This window comes from Equus asinus, chromosome 2 (genome assembly GCF_041296235.1).
Source record: "Equus asinus isolate D_3611 breed Donkey chromosome 2, EquAss-T2T_v2, whole genome shotgun sequence".
Taxonomy (NCBI): Eukaryota; Metazoa; Chordata; class Mammalia; order Perissodactyla; family Equidae; genus Equus; species Equus asinus.
The window spans coordinates 78,642,030-78,658,998 of NC_091791.1; the positions used below are offsets into that span (position 1 = coordinate 78,642,030).

The 16,969-nt window shown below is 36.9% G+C and overlaps 1 protein-coding gene across 8 annotated transcripts in view; it reads right to left on the reverse strand.

Moving 5' to 3' along the window:
- The window catches only part of CHRM3 (cholinergic receptor muscarinic 3), a 455,156-nt gene that overhangs the window by 193,482 nt on the left and 244,705 nt on the right, over window positions 1-16,969 (reverse strand). For 6 of the 8 annotated variants that reach the window (XM_044758496.2, XM_070492143.1, XM_044758503.2 and 3 more), the window contains one exon: window positions 11,578-11,680. The exons of the other annotated variants lie outside the window; for them this stretch is intronic. In XM_044758496.2, coding sequence (XP_044614431.1) covers window positions 11,578-11,675 — 98 coding nt within the window. In that variant the 5' untranslated portion in view covers window positions 11,676-11,680. The remainder of the gene's footprint in view (window positions 1-11,577; window positions 11,681-16,969) is intronic. 8 annotated transcript variants of the gene reach the window in all.

Below are 16,969 nucleotides of genomic sequence, written 5' to 3' on the forward strand. Positions count from 1 at the left end.
CTCTTTGCTCCAAGACAGTATATAACCACTCTGTACACCATACTTCTTTGGTGCTCTTCCTTCCTTGGGGAGGGGGTGCCCCAAGCTATGACTCTCAAACTTGGCTCATAAATTCACCCCAATTTTGATTTATAGATTGATTATGGATTATTTGCATTTACAGACCTTAGAAGTATCTTTATTATTGAAAGTTGTTATGCTCTTTGAGTATCAGTCTTTTTTCACCTCGTAACATCAATTGCTCAAAGCACCACTATCAATATTTTCCCTGAATTTGAGTTATATACTGTGTATAAAACAAAACAAACAAAAAACTACAAATCTTGACTTTCTATTAATTTAGTACATACAACAAAGTTTTATATTATTTCAATAAGAGAGTCTTAATAAAAGGATTAATATTTTAAAAATATTGAGAAAACAAAGTCTAGTTGTTTGTAAACAAGAAAAATAAAAGAAAACACTGAGGGAAGAATTAAGGTAAGTGTAGAATTTTAGACTAAATGTAGAAAAGAAGAATACATTTAGACTTTAGGATAAAAACCTGTTCAGAGGCATATATTCTTTCTAAAATGTTAGTGGAAAAATTATAATCATAAAATATTTTTAAAAACTTAAAAATGTTTTTATTAAAACTTGAATCTCAGTTATTCAAGTTCATCCATTTACTTACTCAGTTATTAAACAAACATGTATTGACTGTCTACACCAGGCATTCTCTTAAGTCATGGGAAGGTGAAAAGAAGTAATACAGGATTCTTGCCCTTGGGATGTGAGAGCAACACAGGCTCAGCAAAAAGACGATCTTCTGCTATACTAGTGCGACTCAGGGACTCTCAATGTGCACATGTACAACTTTAATTCTCCAGAGGAATTCTTAAGATGGCTAAATTGTCAAAATTTTCTTTAAATGCATTAATGCCCAATGTTTCTGGAGAGCTTACTGTGTTTCAGAAGATAGAGCACGCAAAGGTCAATCAGGCCCCTCAGGAGTTCAGGGGCTGGAGGCAGTGTTGCCCTGAGGAGAGGGAAGCCCTCATTCTGGCTCTCCAAACTGTGTGACTTGGAGGCAGACACTTCACAATCTCCATGCACATCACTTTTTCCCTCTCTCCCTTCATTTAATATAAAATTGAACTATTAAGAGCCTCTGTGAGGTCTAAATTAAAATCACCATTCTCTGAACTCTTACCATGCCCAGGCAGGCAGTCTGTCCTTAAAGTGGGCCTGATTACCCATATTGGCAGAATAGGAAAGCAGAAGCTAAAGTAAACCAAGAAACAGGGGGACACAATTTGTAGGTGTTAATTCAGGACTTCTTGAACCCAGACATGCTGGGTACAAAGCTTATGCCCATAACCACAACACCAGACTACTTCCTATGTGGAAGTACTTTTTTAAAACATAGATACATCAACATACAATACTGTTAGTCTTAAAGGAAGATGAGCATGCATACAAATAAATATGCACAAGGTGCTTAGCGGACTTGAATAATCTTAGCACTAAAATACACAGCATCTATAGAAACATTAAATATTGTACTGATGACGCAGTTTGGATAAAGTTAAAAAATAGCCATGAAATCTTTGTTGAAAATCAGTACGGTAAAATATTTGGGGGAAAAACCAGAATAATGCTTCTAAATTAATGGGAAATATACATATATGTGTACATACAAAATTATACACTAATTATATGCACTATTAGCTACGCAAGAATATATTTATATTAATCCCTTCTGAAAATAGATCGATAAAAGTCACTGTAATATTTATATTAAAAGAAAAAGTAAAAGAAGGTATCAAAACTGCTTAATTTTTTTCAGACTGGCAACTACCTTAAGAGCAGACAGTTTTGTGTGTTAATGTGAAACACCTAGTATGGCATGGTGCATTCATAACAGTAATATTTGAGGTGGTAAGAATATAGTTATAAACTCTAATGCATATATTTCTTGAGTGTACCTCATTAAAATGTCACATTTATATTAGTAAAGGCAGATTTCAATAATTTTGTGATAGGAAAATCAGAAATTTGTTAAATTTGCTCAATATTAAAGAGTCTGAAACTTAAAAAGAATGAGTTTTACTATGCAGTGAACTGATCTTTTAAAAGTATATCTAAATATGAATATGATCTAATTTACTCAGAAAGACCATGTTGTAACAGTACTACATGATGTTGTTGTTCAGGAATATTCCCACTCATAAAATGCAGTGATAAATAATCTCTAAAGCCAGCACCAGGTTACACAGGTGATATCAGCTTCCATTAAAAGGAGTTCATTAACAAATAAACTCAAAGCCATAGATCAAATATAAAACTTATAGATATTTTCTTAGCAAAAACGAATCAATTAATTATTCTTGGACATTAGAGGACACATCTCACATCTCATTAATTTTCAAAAAATTATTATTATTAAAATACAGTATTAGTAAAATAATAAGTTCCAGTACATAAACTGGCATGTATTAGGCAATCAGTACGAATCTGTTGAATGAATAGATGACATCTGACCTTAAGTGGTAGTTATTTTTCTTGAGCGATCACTATAATATCTTAAATTTTTTCCCAAGTACTCATGTTAATAATTATAAAAGAAATCGAATGACACTACAGCTTATGAAAGGTGTTAAAGTTTTAGGGGGTGGGTATGTTACATTCTTCTCTATTTGAACTTTTTTCCAACTAGAAAAGGGTGGAAGGGTGAAAGCTCAAGTTAATGAAACTCACTGCTAATCTTTTTGGATGCTCCAGAATGTCAGACAAATTAATTTATTACATCATTTCCCTAGCTGCGAGGGAATGATAAATCAAGAGGGATTCATGGATGGCTTAGCATTTATTTAATGATCAAGTATTTGTTTAGTGACAGCTTTGAACTGCCATTAGGAATACTACAATGAACGTGATGGGGTTCCCAGTTCTCAAGGAACTCACAATCTGAAGGCCAAATGATCAAGGAAATCAGTGAGTTACAGAACAGAGTGGTAAGTACTGGGTAACTATGAAGGTAGGTCTCTGGGGAAAGAACATGGAGAGGTTAACTCTGCCTGGGGAGAAGATGTACTGGGCACCAGGAAATGCCTCAATGAACAGGTGAGATTTAATCTGAGTCTTAAATATGAACACAGATTCGGTAGGCAAGGGGGTTCAGCGTACTCTGGGCAGGAGCAGCACGTGCAAGCACAGTGTTTGGATAATTCCCAGGAAATAGTAAGACACTGGAGTGGTGGAACTCATGAGGATTCGTGGAAGGGAGTGGCTCCTATGAGCTTGCCTAAAAACTCTGCAATTTAGGGTGAGTTTGTAGGACAGGTGCCTACAGGCACTACAGAGCCAACAGCTTTTAAGGTAGAGGAGTAACATTATGCGGTCCAGTTTTTAAGATATAGATTATTCTGGAATTAGTGCTGCGGAAGGGGTGGAGTGAGGTGAAACTGGTGGCAGAGAGATAATTGAGGAGGCTGTTAAACAGGGTAGTAGAGTCATTCCATTGAGATGACGAGGCAACAGCAGTAGAAGGATAATAGCGAGGGTGAGTCAGAGACAGAACAGAATTGTGAGAGACCCAGAATATTGGAGAAGAAGAGCAGGAGGATCCTATTATCATTTTTATTTGTATTATTTGGAGATGAGCATGCCAGAATACAGAGAAATACTGGTTACCGCCCTTTCTTTCTTTTGAGAAAGCCAATAAAATGCCACTTAAAGGGAAGTGAGGAGATAACATGATATTTAGGAACTTGCTTTGCAGTAGATACTCATTTATTTCTCACAACAATCCTGGGAAGAAAATATTACTATTTTCATTTCTACAGATGAAATAATTGAAGCTCAGAGAAGTTGAATACCTTTCTTCGAATTTTAAGCCATCCGAGTTCTGGCTGGGGTGGCATGATTGGTACAACTGAAACGTGGTTGTGGAGTAAGACAGAGGCCACCCCTGCCCCAAATAAGTAGTGGATCATGAGATTTCTTAGAGCTTAAATGCTTTGTGAAATTAGAGAAGGTAGGCAGAGGGAAAAGAACAAGAAATTCCAGTGAGATGGCGAGTGAGGCTGGGGCAGGAGAAGGGTATGTCCATAGGTGTGAATGAAAGCAGGAACAGCCAAGTTTTAGGCAGTTGAGTATAACTCAGATTAGAAGTAGAAACTGAAGTGGAGACGGACTACCCCTACATTTGTCTCCCACAAAAAGAGTGGGCCAGGTTTGAGGGCAGACACCATATTTCGTATTTAAAAGGAAAAACTGTCCCTTTCATACATGTTTCCACACCTGTCTCTACTTGGCTCCATCTGCAAAGCCATCCTTTCTCTTGACTCTTCCCGCTCTGGCTGGGGGAGCTGTCCTGAGCACTGCAGGAAGGATGCATCACCCCTGGCCTCTGCCCATTAGATGCCAATAGCACTTCCCCCTCAGTGTGACAACCAAACATGGCTCCAGACATCGCTCAGTGTCCCCTGGGGGGGCAAAATCACCCTGGTTGAGAAGCACTGATTTAGAGGATAAGGGTTTTGCATTGAGAAAAGAAAAGTTCTGGTTATCATGATTTATCCCTCTTAGTAAGCAGATGGGAATTAATCAGGACATAATTTTTCTGTAATATTTTTTTGTCCTGTGTAAAGCCAGGATGATATTACCTATCTCACAGGGCTGCTTTGGCGATTAAATTAGATAATCTGAGTAATAATACGTGTTAGAGGACTCACACAGGGACTGGACCATAGCAGCGCCTTGTAAGTGTGAAATGGTCTAGCAGACTAAAGGCGAGACTCAACTGTGTTAATTGCTTTGCAGTGTACAAATAGTTTAGCTTAAAATGGTCTTTATTAGCGAAAAAATGTCCCAGAAGGACAGCTTCAGTACCACCATGATGACATTTTGTTTATAACTCTGAAACAGGCTCTTGAATTTTTTCATCTTTTTTTCTGAACAGGAAAATAAATATATTTCAACCAGAAGTTAAGAATATGCTCAAAGTCATCGGTAACTAGTGGAAGAAGAACATAAATGTGAGATTTTGGGCACTCATCACTTGGTTTTATTTGCCACAAGTATTTTAATACTTTGTGTAGGTTATAATGCAGCATTTGGAAATAAGCTATATTTTAATATAGGTATATAGGTCATTTACCACGAGGAGAGGGTTGTTTTATTAATGATTCATCTTTTCTTATAGATCTAACTCTATTAGTTTTTCCACATTGAAAACCAGTCTTTACAGTCTTTTAAGGCCAGAATTCATACATAGGGATTCCTAATTCCTTTTATCTTATAGAATGCTGCTTGTGAAATATGTGATTTCTCTTTTTTTCCCTTTTTAAAATGATCAAACTATGTGCCATTTGTTTCTGTGCTTTTATGAGGAATAATCACAGAAATTTTCATATTGCAATGAATTTGATGGAGGGTTTAAAATGGAGTAGATTTCAAGATTAGGACAAGGATATAAAGTTTGTGCCATGATTCTGAGATGTTGCTATTTAGAAAAATAAGTAGCAGTTTACTTCTTTTTGTTCAATAGTCTCAATCAAAGAAAATCAGAGACTTGTTCATTTTTCCAAAAGCTTAAAGAGTAACAAAATTAAAAACTTTGCAGGACATTTGGCCCTGTCCAAAACATCCATCAGACGTTTGGTCCACTCCAAAAGGTCTTTGATATCTGGTCATATTTGGTTCTGTCCAAAATATCCATAGAGACATTGGGTCCACACCAAAAGGTCTTTGATATTTGGTCCTGTCTAAAACCATTTGTTATGGGCCAAATATGCTCATGGACGTTTTAGACAGGGCCAAATGTCAAGGACCTTTTGGCGTGGATCAAACATCTTATGAACCAAATGTCTTATGGATGTTTTGGACAGGACTAAATGTCCACCATTCAATTAAAAACACATATATCCAGCAGTAGCAAATATAATAAATAAAAACAGGGTTAGGCAAATATATAATTTCATGCCAAATGAAATAAACTACAGAATTTGAAATAACAAAACTATCTCCACTTTTATGAGAACCTAGACAACAATTTTGAAACTATAGCTTCAACTTAACTTCATAAAACATCATTTAAAATTTAATCTTGACAGTAGTAGAGAACAGAAGACAAAATGAAGACCTCTAGTCCCATTGAGGTTAAAAGGATAATGGAATTCAATACATCAATTCTTGACTTCAGTGGATTTCTTTCAACCATTAGCTGAAACATGAATATAAATATAAACAAAAAGGGGCTGATGACACACATGGTTCAGGATGGCTGTATCTCATTCCTATGTCTGTGATCCTTGAATATGAGCCCAATGGTCCTATAGCACCATCAGTACCCTTTATCCTTCCATTCCTATCCGGTGTGTAATTTCTCTTTTTACAGATGGAATATTTTAATGTTAGACGAAGCATTGCTTTTCTTGAGGATTCTTTTTTTTCAGATAACAAAATTGCCTAACTAAATTTTGCTTTAGCTGCCAGGAATCTTAGAGTCAAGTTCAAGGATTAATAGCAGCAACTATTAGTCCCTAGAGTCTCCCTATTTGTGACTGATATTTATTTATCTCTTGATTCCCCAGTTTTATTTACATTTGTCTGTCCTACATTTCTATTTAATTTATAATTATTGTGCTTTATTCTTGTTATAACTCACCTAAAACTTTTTGTTTATAAAAAAAGCAGAGTACAGGTACATAAACAAAAACAAGTCAATAGTAAAGGATGAAAATGTTTAAATAAAAAAATTAATAATGCCAAGAAAAATATGTCCAAACATTGACGTGGCCAAGTTAAACATGGGGAAGTTCCTGATTTCAGAATACTTGTAATCAAAGTTATCAGTGATCATATTATTAATATTTGGATAAACAAAAATGGTTTGTTTTAAAAGTTTCTCCAATATGGAAACATAACTTAGGGATCCTAAACATATGAAATTACTTATTCCCTGAGGCACAGTATGCTCTTACTATGAATGCAATTTAATTTCAAAGTGAAATTTCACAACCGCTGAGAAAAAGAATTTTATGTATAAGGGACTTATATTACTACTGATAAGACCATTGCATCCATTTGGACCATATACCCTTTTTCTAAAATGAAAAAGTAAAGCAATGTAAAGCATATCATCTTTAATTGTCTTTAATTGGGTTTGAGCTTTGCCAAGAAAAGTCAGAGATTTAACAGATAAGCAGATGGAGGCATGGGAACGATTCATGCACTTCCCAGAGAGTTTACTTGGGAAACATATTACCGGATTGGACAACATTAGATGCTATTCAATTATTCTCAAGTGCAGCTGTTTCTTTATCAGACTAACACTTACAGCAACACTGCAGTATTTTACCTGTTAATGTTTCTCTACATGACTCGAGCAAAGTTTTTAAAGATAAGGCACTTCAATCAAGATCTTTAGACTAGAACATCTCCTTAAAATGAAGAAAAAAAAATTTTAAGGATGAAAATGTTGGTGAAGGAGAAGAGAGAAGTAAACAGCCATGCTTTAATAAAATCAGGATGAGCTGCTAACCAAAATATTAGCTTTGCTGGCTCTTTGACTTTGTCCAAATCCTTTAAAAATGATGCTCATCCTTCTGCTTCAGCAGAGCATACCAGATATAGTCTCTGATCTGATGAATTATCATTTTTATTGCTCATTATTTTATGTATCTAGCTCATTGGCTTAGTCAGTTCCTAGCTTTGGTATAATTTCATCAGGTTGTGTCTAAAATTAAAATGCAGTTGAATTATTCATTCACTCATTCCACAAATATTTACTAAAGCCTAATATAGTCCAAGCAAGGAGGATCCTGGAAGAATATATCTTTTGTTCCAAAATATCCACTCTGAAAAGTCAACACAAGGTGCCAGAAGAATGACAGAAATAAAAAGTTTGAAAAAATAGTAAATATCTATAACAAGCATGTATATTTTTGGAGCCATTTGACATATTAATATAACATAATACATGTCTTCACAACAACTCAGTATTACCAAGAATCCATATGTGTCTGCCCTATAATAAATGTGGGATACATTTATCTTTTATATTAGATTTTTAAAATGAATCTTAACCAATGATATGTCAGTTTTAGGGAACCTCTCTGATTAAAAGGAGTTAATAGCAAATGAAAAAAGTAGTAGAAAATGCAAAGAGAAGTACACTTAACCCACGATTCACTTCAGATACTATTAATCTTATGTGGCAGCAATATGGTGGATTTTATTGAGATTTTAATCTTCCTCTGTCCAGATCCCAGACAGTCAGGGATATAAAGAGTTTAGAAAGCAGGCTTTATATTATTTGAAAAGCTTTGCCTGTACTAATGTAGAACTCTAAAACATAAGCGCCTCACTGCCTGAATCCTTCAAAGAAATTCCTAAAATGGCATGAAAAGAATCTGTGGCCTTATTACAGCTCTATTCGCCACAGAGAAGAATTGTACATAAGGCCAGTCCATCTTGATCCCCAAAGGAAACACGCAGGCATCTTATTAATAGGCATATCTTGTACTGTGTCTCCAGGGATGCTCAGTGTGTGTGTGTCTGTACTTCTCTCTGTGTATTTTGTTCTCCATTTTTCCCCAAAATAAATATTTAGGAGAAGGCTTAAAATATCAACTGCTTTTCTTAATGTAGGATAGCTCTGTGCAGGCATATTATTTGGGCAAATTAGGTCCCACAACACATTTTAGCTTCATTGATGAAAGTAATTTAGGGTAAAGAAGACAGCTATGCCTCAGACGTTAATGTAATGCTTATCTGAGTTTATAACATCTTTATTGGTCTCCATTACCTGAATGTCATATGCACATTGCTGTGATGTTCTTAAGACAGCTCCTTGAAATTTTTATAACGTAAATGGTGAAGATGGTTTTATACTGAAGACAAAAACTGTCACCAGTATGAAATAAAAGCTGATTACGCCGTACACAAGTGGTGCTGATGTGGACCCAAGTTTCCACTCAGCTTCAATGCAGTTTGCACTTATTTCTTTTAAACTCTGATTGAAATAATATCACTATATCTCAAGGGTATCTCTATTGATGAAAACTTTTTGATGACATCTTATCCTCTTCCCTTCCAATGGGAAGTGCCACATCTGGTTATGGGATGGTTGGGGTGTAAAGGAGAGATTTTAGCAGCTAAAACAACAGTTTATATAGTCAATATACAGTCATTATGAGAAAAAAATGTCCCCACTGCAGCTCAAATAAATAACTGGATTTACATTATTCACTGGTGGAAAGGAAGGTCTGTATGTCTGAGCAGCAGGAGAAGAGATCCCAGCTATACCCTCACCCCAAAAACACACATCTCTGATTCTGTTATTCTGCTTGAATACTTACCAATATCAACTTATTTTGTGGATGAACCATGCAACTATGAATAAATGACATTTAATAAACTTTGCTAGCTGTGCCATAAAATTAATCTCATAATAACGTCACTGCCAAATTATAAAATCCCTTTGCTCCTGACAGTAATGTGAGATCAGGACACTGACTGGGTGACAATTTGGAGGAGAGGTCAGTAGTACTTTTGGCCTATGGTTCACGGCCTGGAGGAGCAGACAAGCAGAAGGTATTGACAGGTTAGGCAATGGGCCCGATGTGGAAATAGGATAAAATTGCCTTGATATCTTCAGTTACACCTTTTATGCTCTTTCTCCCATTTTCTCCTGAAACTTCTTGCCTCAATGTCTTGGTCCTTCAACAAAGCCTGAACTCAGATTCTTTATTCAAACAACGTACAAATGATCATTATCAGTTATTATCATTATTGTTATTATTATTGAGGAGGTTTAAGCAGACATTGACCAGATGTTTTTCTATTTATAAACAATTACTCTGGCTGTTGGGTGGAGATTGGTTTGCATGGGAACAAGAATCGCAATAAGATGATAGAGGGACTACAGTGGAAGACTGCTGAGCCAAGGAAGTGATGAATGTGATTTGGACAAGGGGGATGACATGTGACACAGAAACTGATGAAGTTATTACTGCACTGGTTCTAAACCCTGGTTGACATTAGAACCATTGGAAGAGCTTTCAGGTCCACGCTCAGAGGTTTTGATTTAATTTTCTGGGTGCAGCCTGAGCACCAGTATCTTTTCACAGTGAGAGTTCAGAACCACTGGGTCCGAGCTAGGCTTTGGAGAACTTGATGGGTTAGTTGTGGAGCGGTTAAGAAGAGGGACATATCTTGTATGACAACTAGATTTCTGGCATGAGCAACTAGTTTTATTGTAGGGCCATTTATAGAGAAAGAGAAGACTGGGTAGCCAGATTTTTATGTGAACTCACCTGATTTTTTGATTTGGAAATTTTTCTAACACATGCATTTCAATTTTGTGTCGACAAAAAAACCCATACAAAATAGACAAAGTAAGATAGATCTAACATGTAGGTGACTAGTGCAACTTCTGCCTAGTGTATCTGGCTCATTGCAATCATGAAATGATCATTTTTCTCCCTCCTTTCTTCCCACTCTCCCTCCTTCCCTCCATCCCCCCTTTCCTTCTTTCCTTCTAAATTAAGTAATAACACTTTCTCTAAGGAAGCATAAAAATTTTTCCCAAGGTCACAGGTTAAGTAGTAAAGCTAGGTCTCATATCTGATTAAGTCCCAAGTCTGTGCTACTTCTCAAACGTGCTTTTCAGCAGACTTTTTTTTTTTTGTGGGAGGTGGGGTAGAGGAGTTGTTATAGAGTCTTACTTTTGAAAATAATTTATATAGATGGGACATTTTTCTAAATATGTAAGTAGCATTTCAACAAGCCTATTATATTCCTAATAATATTTTAAAAGTTGAATACAAGAAAGTAACGAATCTTGTAATAAAGTATTCCTTAGTGATAACATACCACACAGACACACACACACACACATACACACTACTCATCCAAGTAGTCTGAACCGGATCGAATCAAGAGCTACAAAGCTTATATCTTATAAAAATCTAATTTCAGCATATCCCCTTCTAGAGAATTCATTAATCAGCAAAACTGTTAAATACTGTTATTTTCTGTTTATGTCACATTTATGTCATGATACACCAATGGAGTAAATGTGACAAAACCTTAGAGAGCAAGGGATCATTAATTAATTCACATGTAGGGTCTGTTAGCTCATAATTTAGCACTCAATTTTGTCTAAGCCTAGACTAATTTTAGGGGGAAAAAAGGGAGTTTATATCTTTGTGTTAGAATTTTGAACTACAGATATTATACTTAGAAACATACAAGGGGATTAATCATATTTCATACACTTGATTTCCACAAAGTTGTAGACAGTTCTTATTTTAAGAACCATAGAATTTCCTCTCTCTCCTGGAATGAATGTATTTTTAATTTATATTTATCACGTAACAAAGAAAATGAAGAGGTCTTTGAGTCTCATATGTCATACTATAAATACATACTTCTAGGTAGAAAAGACAAAGGTCATTTCTGACATGTGAATTTTACTCCTCAGAATAAATTCCATCCTCAGTAAAGAACAAGAACAACAGGAACGGATACGCATCCATACATATGATTCAAAAGAATGGGTAAGCAGACAAGGGAAATTTTACCTACCTATTCCAGGTAGGATTATCAAACCAACCCAACGTATCAAGGACTGTGCTGTGTGCTGAACTTCTCTTGTAGGAAGAAACCAGGTGCCATGTTACCATGAAAGCTAAAAATCAAACAAATAAAGAAGAGATAAATATATCTAAAACAAGATAAAAGATGAAGTAGGATACTGGGATCACTAAATTGTGAGAGGGCATTTTAATTAACTGATAGATTTCATAAATGGAGATTTATCACAGCATTCTCCAAATGTTGTTTATCAAGAAATCTTTTTATTCTATAACACCTATTAGCATCCTGCTGAATGAGGGATCCACAGCATTTACTGGGGAAACAAGTAGTCTGTGTAACCTACCTCTCCACACACATGTCGCATCTTCAGTCCATATATATTTATATTACATATAGAAAGCTAAGTGTTGAGTTTCCCTCGCAAGTTTTATAGCAAGTAAGCAAAGAATCACTCATCTTACTAACACATTTCTTGTTTCATGGCAACAAGTATTTGACATTCACTCATAATTTTGATCACTAATTAATGAGAAAATAACGTGAACCAAGTATTGGGTTGAAAAAATGAATAGGACTTGGTAGTTCCCTCAAAAAACCCAAGGCCAGTCAACTGGGAAAGGCCACACTGGATGCAGAACATCCCAGTGCAGGAAGCTGAGAAGTAAGTAACTGCCCATCCACAATGCAGAGAGGGTACAGAGGTGGTGTCACCAAGCAGAAGGTCGTTAAGATGAGTCTTGAATGCTGAGTAGGAGAGTGAAAGGCAGAAAAAGGAGATGAGGGTGGGGAGAGAGGGGAGGGATAGTCAAGCAGCATGTTCAAATGCAGGAAGCTGTGAGGGAGATTGATATGTTCTGAAAGCCATCTTAACGGGCCTACAATAGTTTGAGGAAATAGAACATACACAAACAAAATGGCAAAACATCCTGTTACAGATTTAAATGACTGTAAATCAGCCTAACAGTACAAGCAAAAGCTCTTACCCCAATAACTGTAAAGAATTTGAAACTGTTTCCAAAATCATGTACACACATTATCTCATTCTGGCTTTACCATCTCTCTGCAAGGTGGGACAGGGTAACCTTAGCGCTACCGTGTGTCTGGAGAAACTGTGGTTGAGGGGCTTGCCCAAAACCATAAAGTGATTCATGTAGACTAGAGGTTAAAGTGGGGGGCCAGTCTTCCCTTTGCTGCAGACGAAGTTGCGATGGTGGGATTCAGGAAGAAATGCATGTGGCAGATTGATGAATGTGTTGTGGCCATTACAGTCACCATCCTACTTCACGAGAAGTGCTTTCTTGCTGTGTGCTGCATAGTGGGCTCTGGGCACAGCTGGACTGTTGCCGCTATCACCTTCCTGTTTCCAACTTCAGGAATGCAAGCACGGGGTAGAAACACAAGGTTGATTAAGTCCACATTGTTTTACCTTGTGAGTTTTGGTACTTCCCATAATAGACCTTTCTGTACAGCCACATTGCAGACGTGGCTGGCTACTGTGCACTGTCCAGCAACAAGGGAAAAAGTGTTCATTCTGTTTAAATCCAGTTGTGAGCCTCAAATTCCCTCTGTAGACTTAACTGTTACATAAGAGCCTCTCTCAGGCCTGGTGGTTTTCACCTCTGAAATCATCAGTACTTTAATAACTTTGCTGGGGTACTGTGTGGATGAAGGGCTTTGCTGTAGGTAAGAAGTTAGAATTGCTGTGTTTATTCAGATAGAAAAGGAGGCCAGCACCCAACTGTAACATGTAAAAATGGGGAGAGTGGGCACGGAGATGGGGGAAAAGCAGGTTTAGCAAAATGAAGAAACCTTGTCTATGACACATAAAGAGAAGGCTTATGTAAGAAATAAAAAATCTAAAGGAGGCTGTGGCATTCTCCAGAAGATGAGAAGCATAGTTGCTGAGGCTGGAAAGACTGCAGAGGATTCTTTCCTTTTCTCTTCTCCCTCCGCCCTCTTTTTCTCTTTTAAACTCCTGAAGTGAAACTGCTTAGACTATGTTAATTTCTCATCAGGAGGGCGAGAGACTGGAAAATCTTTCCATAGCCCCCAAACCGCCTTGCCCTCATGAAGGAGGATATAAATTTATGTTTTCAATGCTTTTTCAGTTGAGAAAGTTTATGCTTGTTACAGGCTTTCCGATAGCTTATAACACACTAGGAATTATTTTGGCTTTAAAGAAAAGTGATTGCTTAAAAAGGCAGCTCTTGCTACAAAGGCTCTCAAGATAGAAACCAATTCCAGGGAACAGAGGAGCAATAATGCCTAGAAAACAGACACCAGATGAAAGACAGACAAAATTCAAATGACAGTATCACCCAGATGTGCAGCTTCTAGCAGTTGTCTTACAATTGCTTGACAAACTACACTTGTCACCACAGAAGTAAGCTTGTTCTTGGGTAGGATGCGACAGAAGATTAAGCTAAACTGTTACCTGAAACCAAAACAGAGAAGCAAATAAACAAATCAAAATATCTCTGACAAACCTAATGGAAGAAAACTTGGATAAGACATTTAAAGGGGAAATTGGACTATACACAGAATTCTAAAATGAGCAATTTATGGAGATATTTATTTTGAGTATATTTCCCATTTGTTTGTGCAAACACTTAGGTAATTAATGAGGTCCAACAGATCCGACCTCAGCCATTTGCAATATAATTCAGCACTTACTGGCAAGATAGAGATTGGTTCTCTAGAGAACTTTGACAACTAGCTCCTATGGATGTAAACCCTGGAATGAGAAAGCAGGTTGTACGAAACTTTGTACCAAAAGAACTTGAATGAACAATCTGTGCAAGAAGAAGTCAGGGGTGGGAGGAGGGTTGGTAAATGAGATGAGAGGCGCAGAGGCAGAGAGGAAAAGAAGTGACAATTTCTGTGTGCCACTGACACCCAAGGCGTTGATTAACTTGCCTAATCATTTCAACAACATTGTGGAGCAGATATCATTGTCACTAGTTTACAAATGAGGAAATTGTTTTTTTTTACCCCCAGAGGCTAATTCATTTAATACACAACAAGAAGTGACCTGAGTTGGGATTTGAACCCACGCTTGTCTGATACTTAAGTGATGTCCGTAATTAAGCCACACTAATTCTCAAACAGTAAGCAATATGTAAATTTTAAAAATCTCAATGGCGATCAAATAAATCCAAATTAAACCCCCAAAAATGGCATAGATTGCATTAACTACAATTATAAATAATAAAAATATAAATTCAGATGAGACTACTGGAAAAACAATTGATACAATATTTTTGGTGGTACTGTAGATATGTACAGCCCATTGAATCACCAATCTGACCAATACCTAGATTAAAAGTCCTTTAATACAGTTATCTCTTTGGACGTAGTAATCCCATTCACAACTTATCCCAAGGAAATAGTTCCAAATTAGAAAATGGTATTTTTAGGAAAATGTTCATTGTAGCTTTAATCACAAATAGTGAATAATAGAAATTATTTGTGTATGCAACAGGGGATAGCTAAGAAAATGCTGGTATACTATCACCATAGTATATTAAGTAGCTAGTTAGGTAGTAAATAAGTTGCAATACAAAGAATGATAAAGAAAGCCGTGTATAAAACTGTACATGCTGATTATAAGTAGGTACAAAACTTATATGTGAATAAATACTAGCCAGATGATCATAAAGAAGAAAATAGTTGTGCCAGGGTAGAGTAATTATGAATACATTTTTAAAAAATGTTAATCCCTTTCTCACAATATAATTTAAAATTGTATTCATTTAAAATATCCATTGCATAAAAATATAGACTCACAAACATGATATATTTGCAGTGTGTGTTTATATGGTTAGATGGTTTCCAGTATATGCAATGCTATTTTGTTACATCGTTAACTATTTGATAGTGGAAGAAGGAGAAAGGAGATATACTTAGTATGATGCCCGGATAAAATACATATATTTTAACAGGATGAGGAAGATCAATTTCTTATAATAATAGTCTAAGAAAAAGTAAGATAAGATTACAATGACAGGAAGATTTGTTGACATAATTGCTATTGCATATGATTATAAATGAATCTGCGATCAACAGTCTTTTCTATTCTGTACCATAGCTTTCACCTTCTCACAGTCCTTCGATCCTATTTTCTAGGGGAAAAAAAACTAAAGAAAATGGCTGAGCTGCAGAATTCTCCCACTCTTTCATTTTCTGCTTTAAGATAACACCCATATCCCCAGCGGGGTCTCCTCCATCTCTGGGAAGACATTTGTCTTTGGCTGAGCAAGGAGAAGGTGCATTTGAAGACACAAAAGCTAATTTTTGGCTGCTTGCTTCTATCTCACGTAAGAATAAGAGTGAGGTAGTAAGTGTTCCCCATCTGTCTCATGTAGCATCCTATTCATCTCTCTCTAGTCTGGTCTCATTCCTGGTCTTAGGAAATTCCTAGCATTGACTGCTCCAAAGTATCTGCTGTCTTCTGGAAGTGAGATGAAGGTGGAGAAACTACATTGCCATCTCGTGGGTCAACAGTTCTTGGAAAGCAAAGGAATTTATGAAGTTCACAAATCTCATAAATTATTAGAAATTCACAAACCATATCCCCTGCCCCTCCCTCTGCATTGTGCTTATGCATTTGTGGTTAAAAAGAAACCCCCAAATTAAAGGCAATTCAGGTACTGTTCAATCTCTTTTGGACAAGTTAACCTCTCCGTTTGGCCTTCCTTTCCTACTGTTTCTTTCCAAAAATATATATATATGTGTGTGTGCATAGTAGAAAGAAGTGTGGTTTCAATAAACTCAGGAATAGAAGAAAGAGTCTGTGTCTCCAGACATGACTCGTCTATGTCCTCTGACCTGTGGGACAGGGCTCCTTAACCATCTGGGTGCTCCTAGCCCTGCTGACACTTAGAGTTAAGTTGGCCACCGGCAAGCATGCTGTCTGCTTTTTCTTGACCTATTAAAGTTGGGTAGACATCTCTGTCTCACTCAACCTCATCTGGCCTCCTGCTCACAATGTAGCTTTTCTGAGGTCTGGCTGTGATGCACATTCAGCCCTGGAGTGCTGTAGGCCTCAGGTCAGATGCACCTTCACCCGTAAGATGGCACTCCAGCCCCAGTGACAAGTTCTCCAGCTATCTCAGGTCCTATCTATGTTATACCAGATCCTAAGTCCCAGGCTTCCCTCTGACTGACAAGGCTGAACTGCTGAGTTCACTACAATGTTGGTAGAGGCCTGCATGTGAGATAGCTCCCTGTTTTGGTACACACATAATTTTCACTAACACATCTCTCATTCTCGGAGCTAAAACTCCAAGAGAGAACGTTGGGAGGCACACATCAGACTGCTTCACTTTCCTCCCTTCCACTGTCATTCTTGTTTTGCAGAATTCCTCAGACTCAGCAAGGG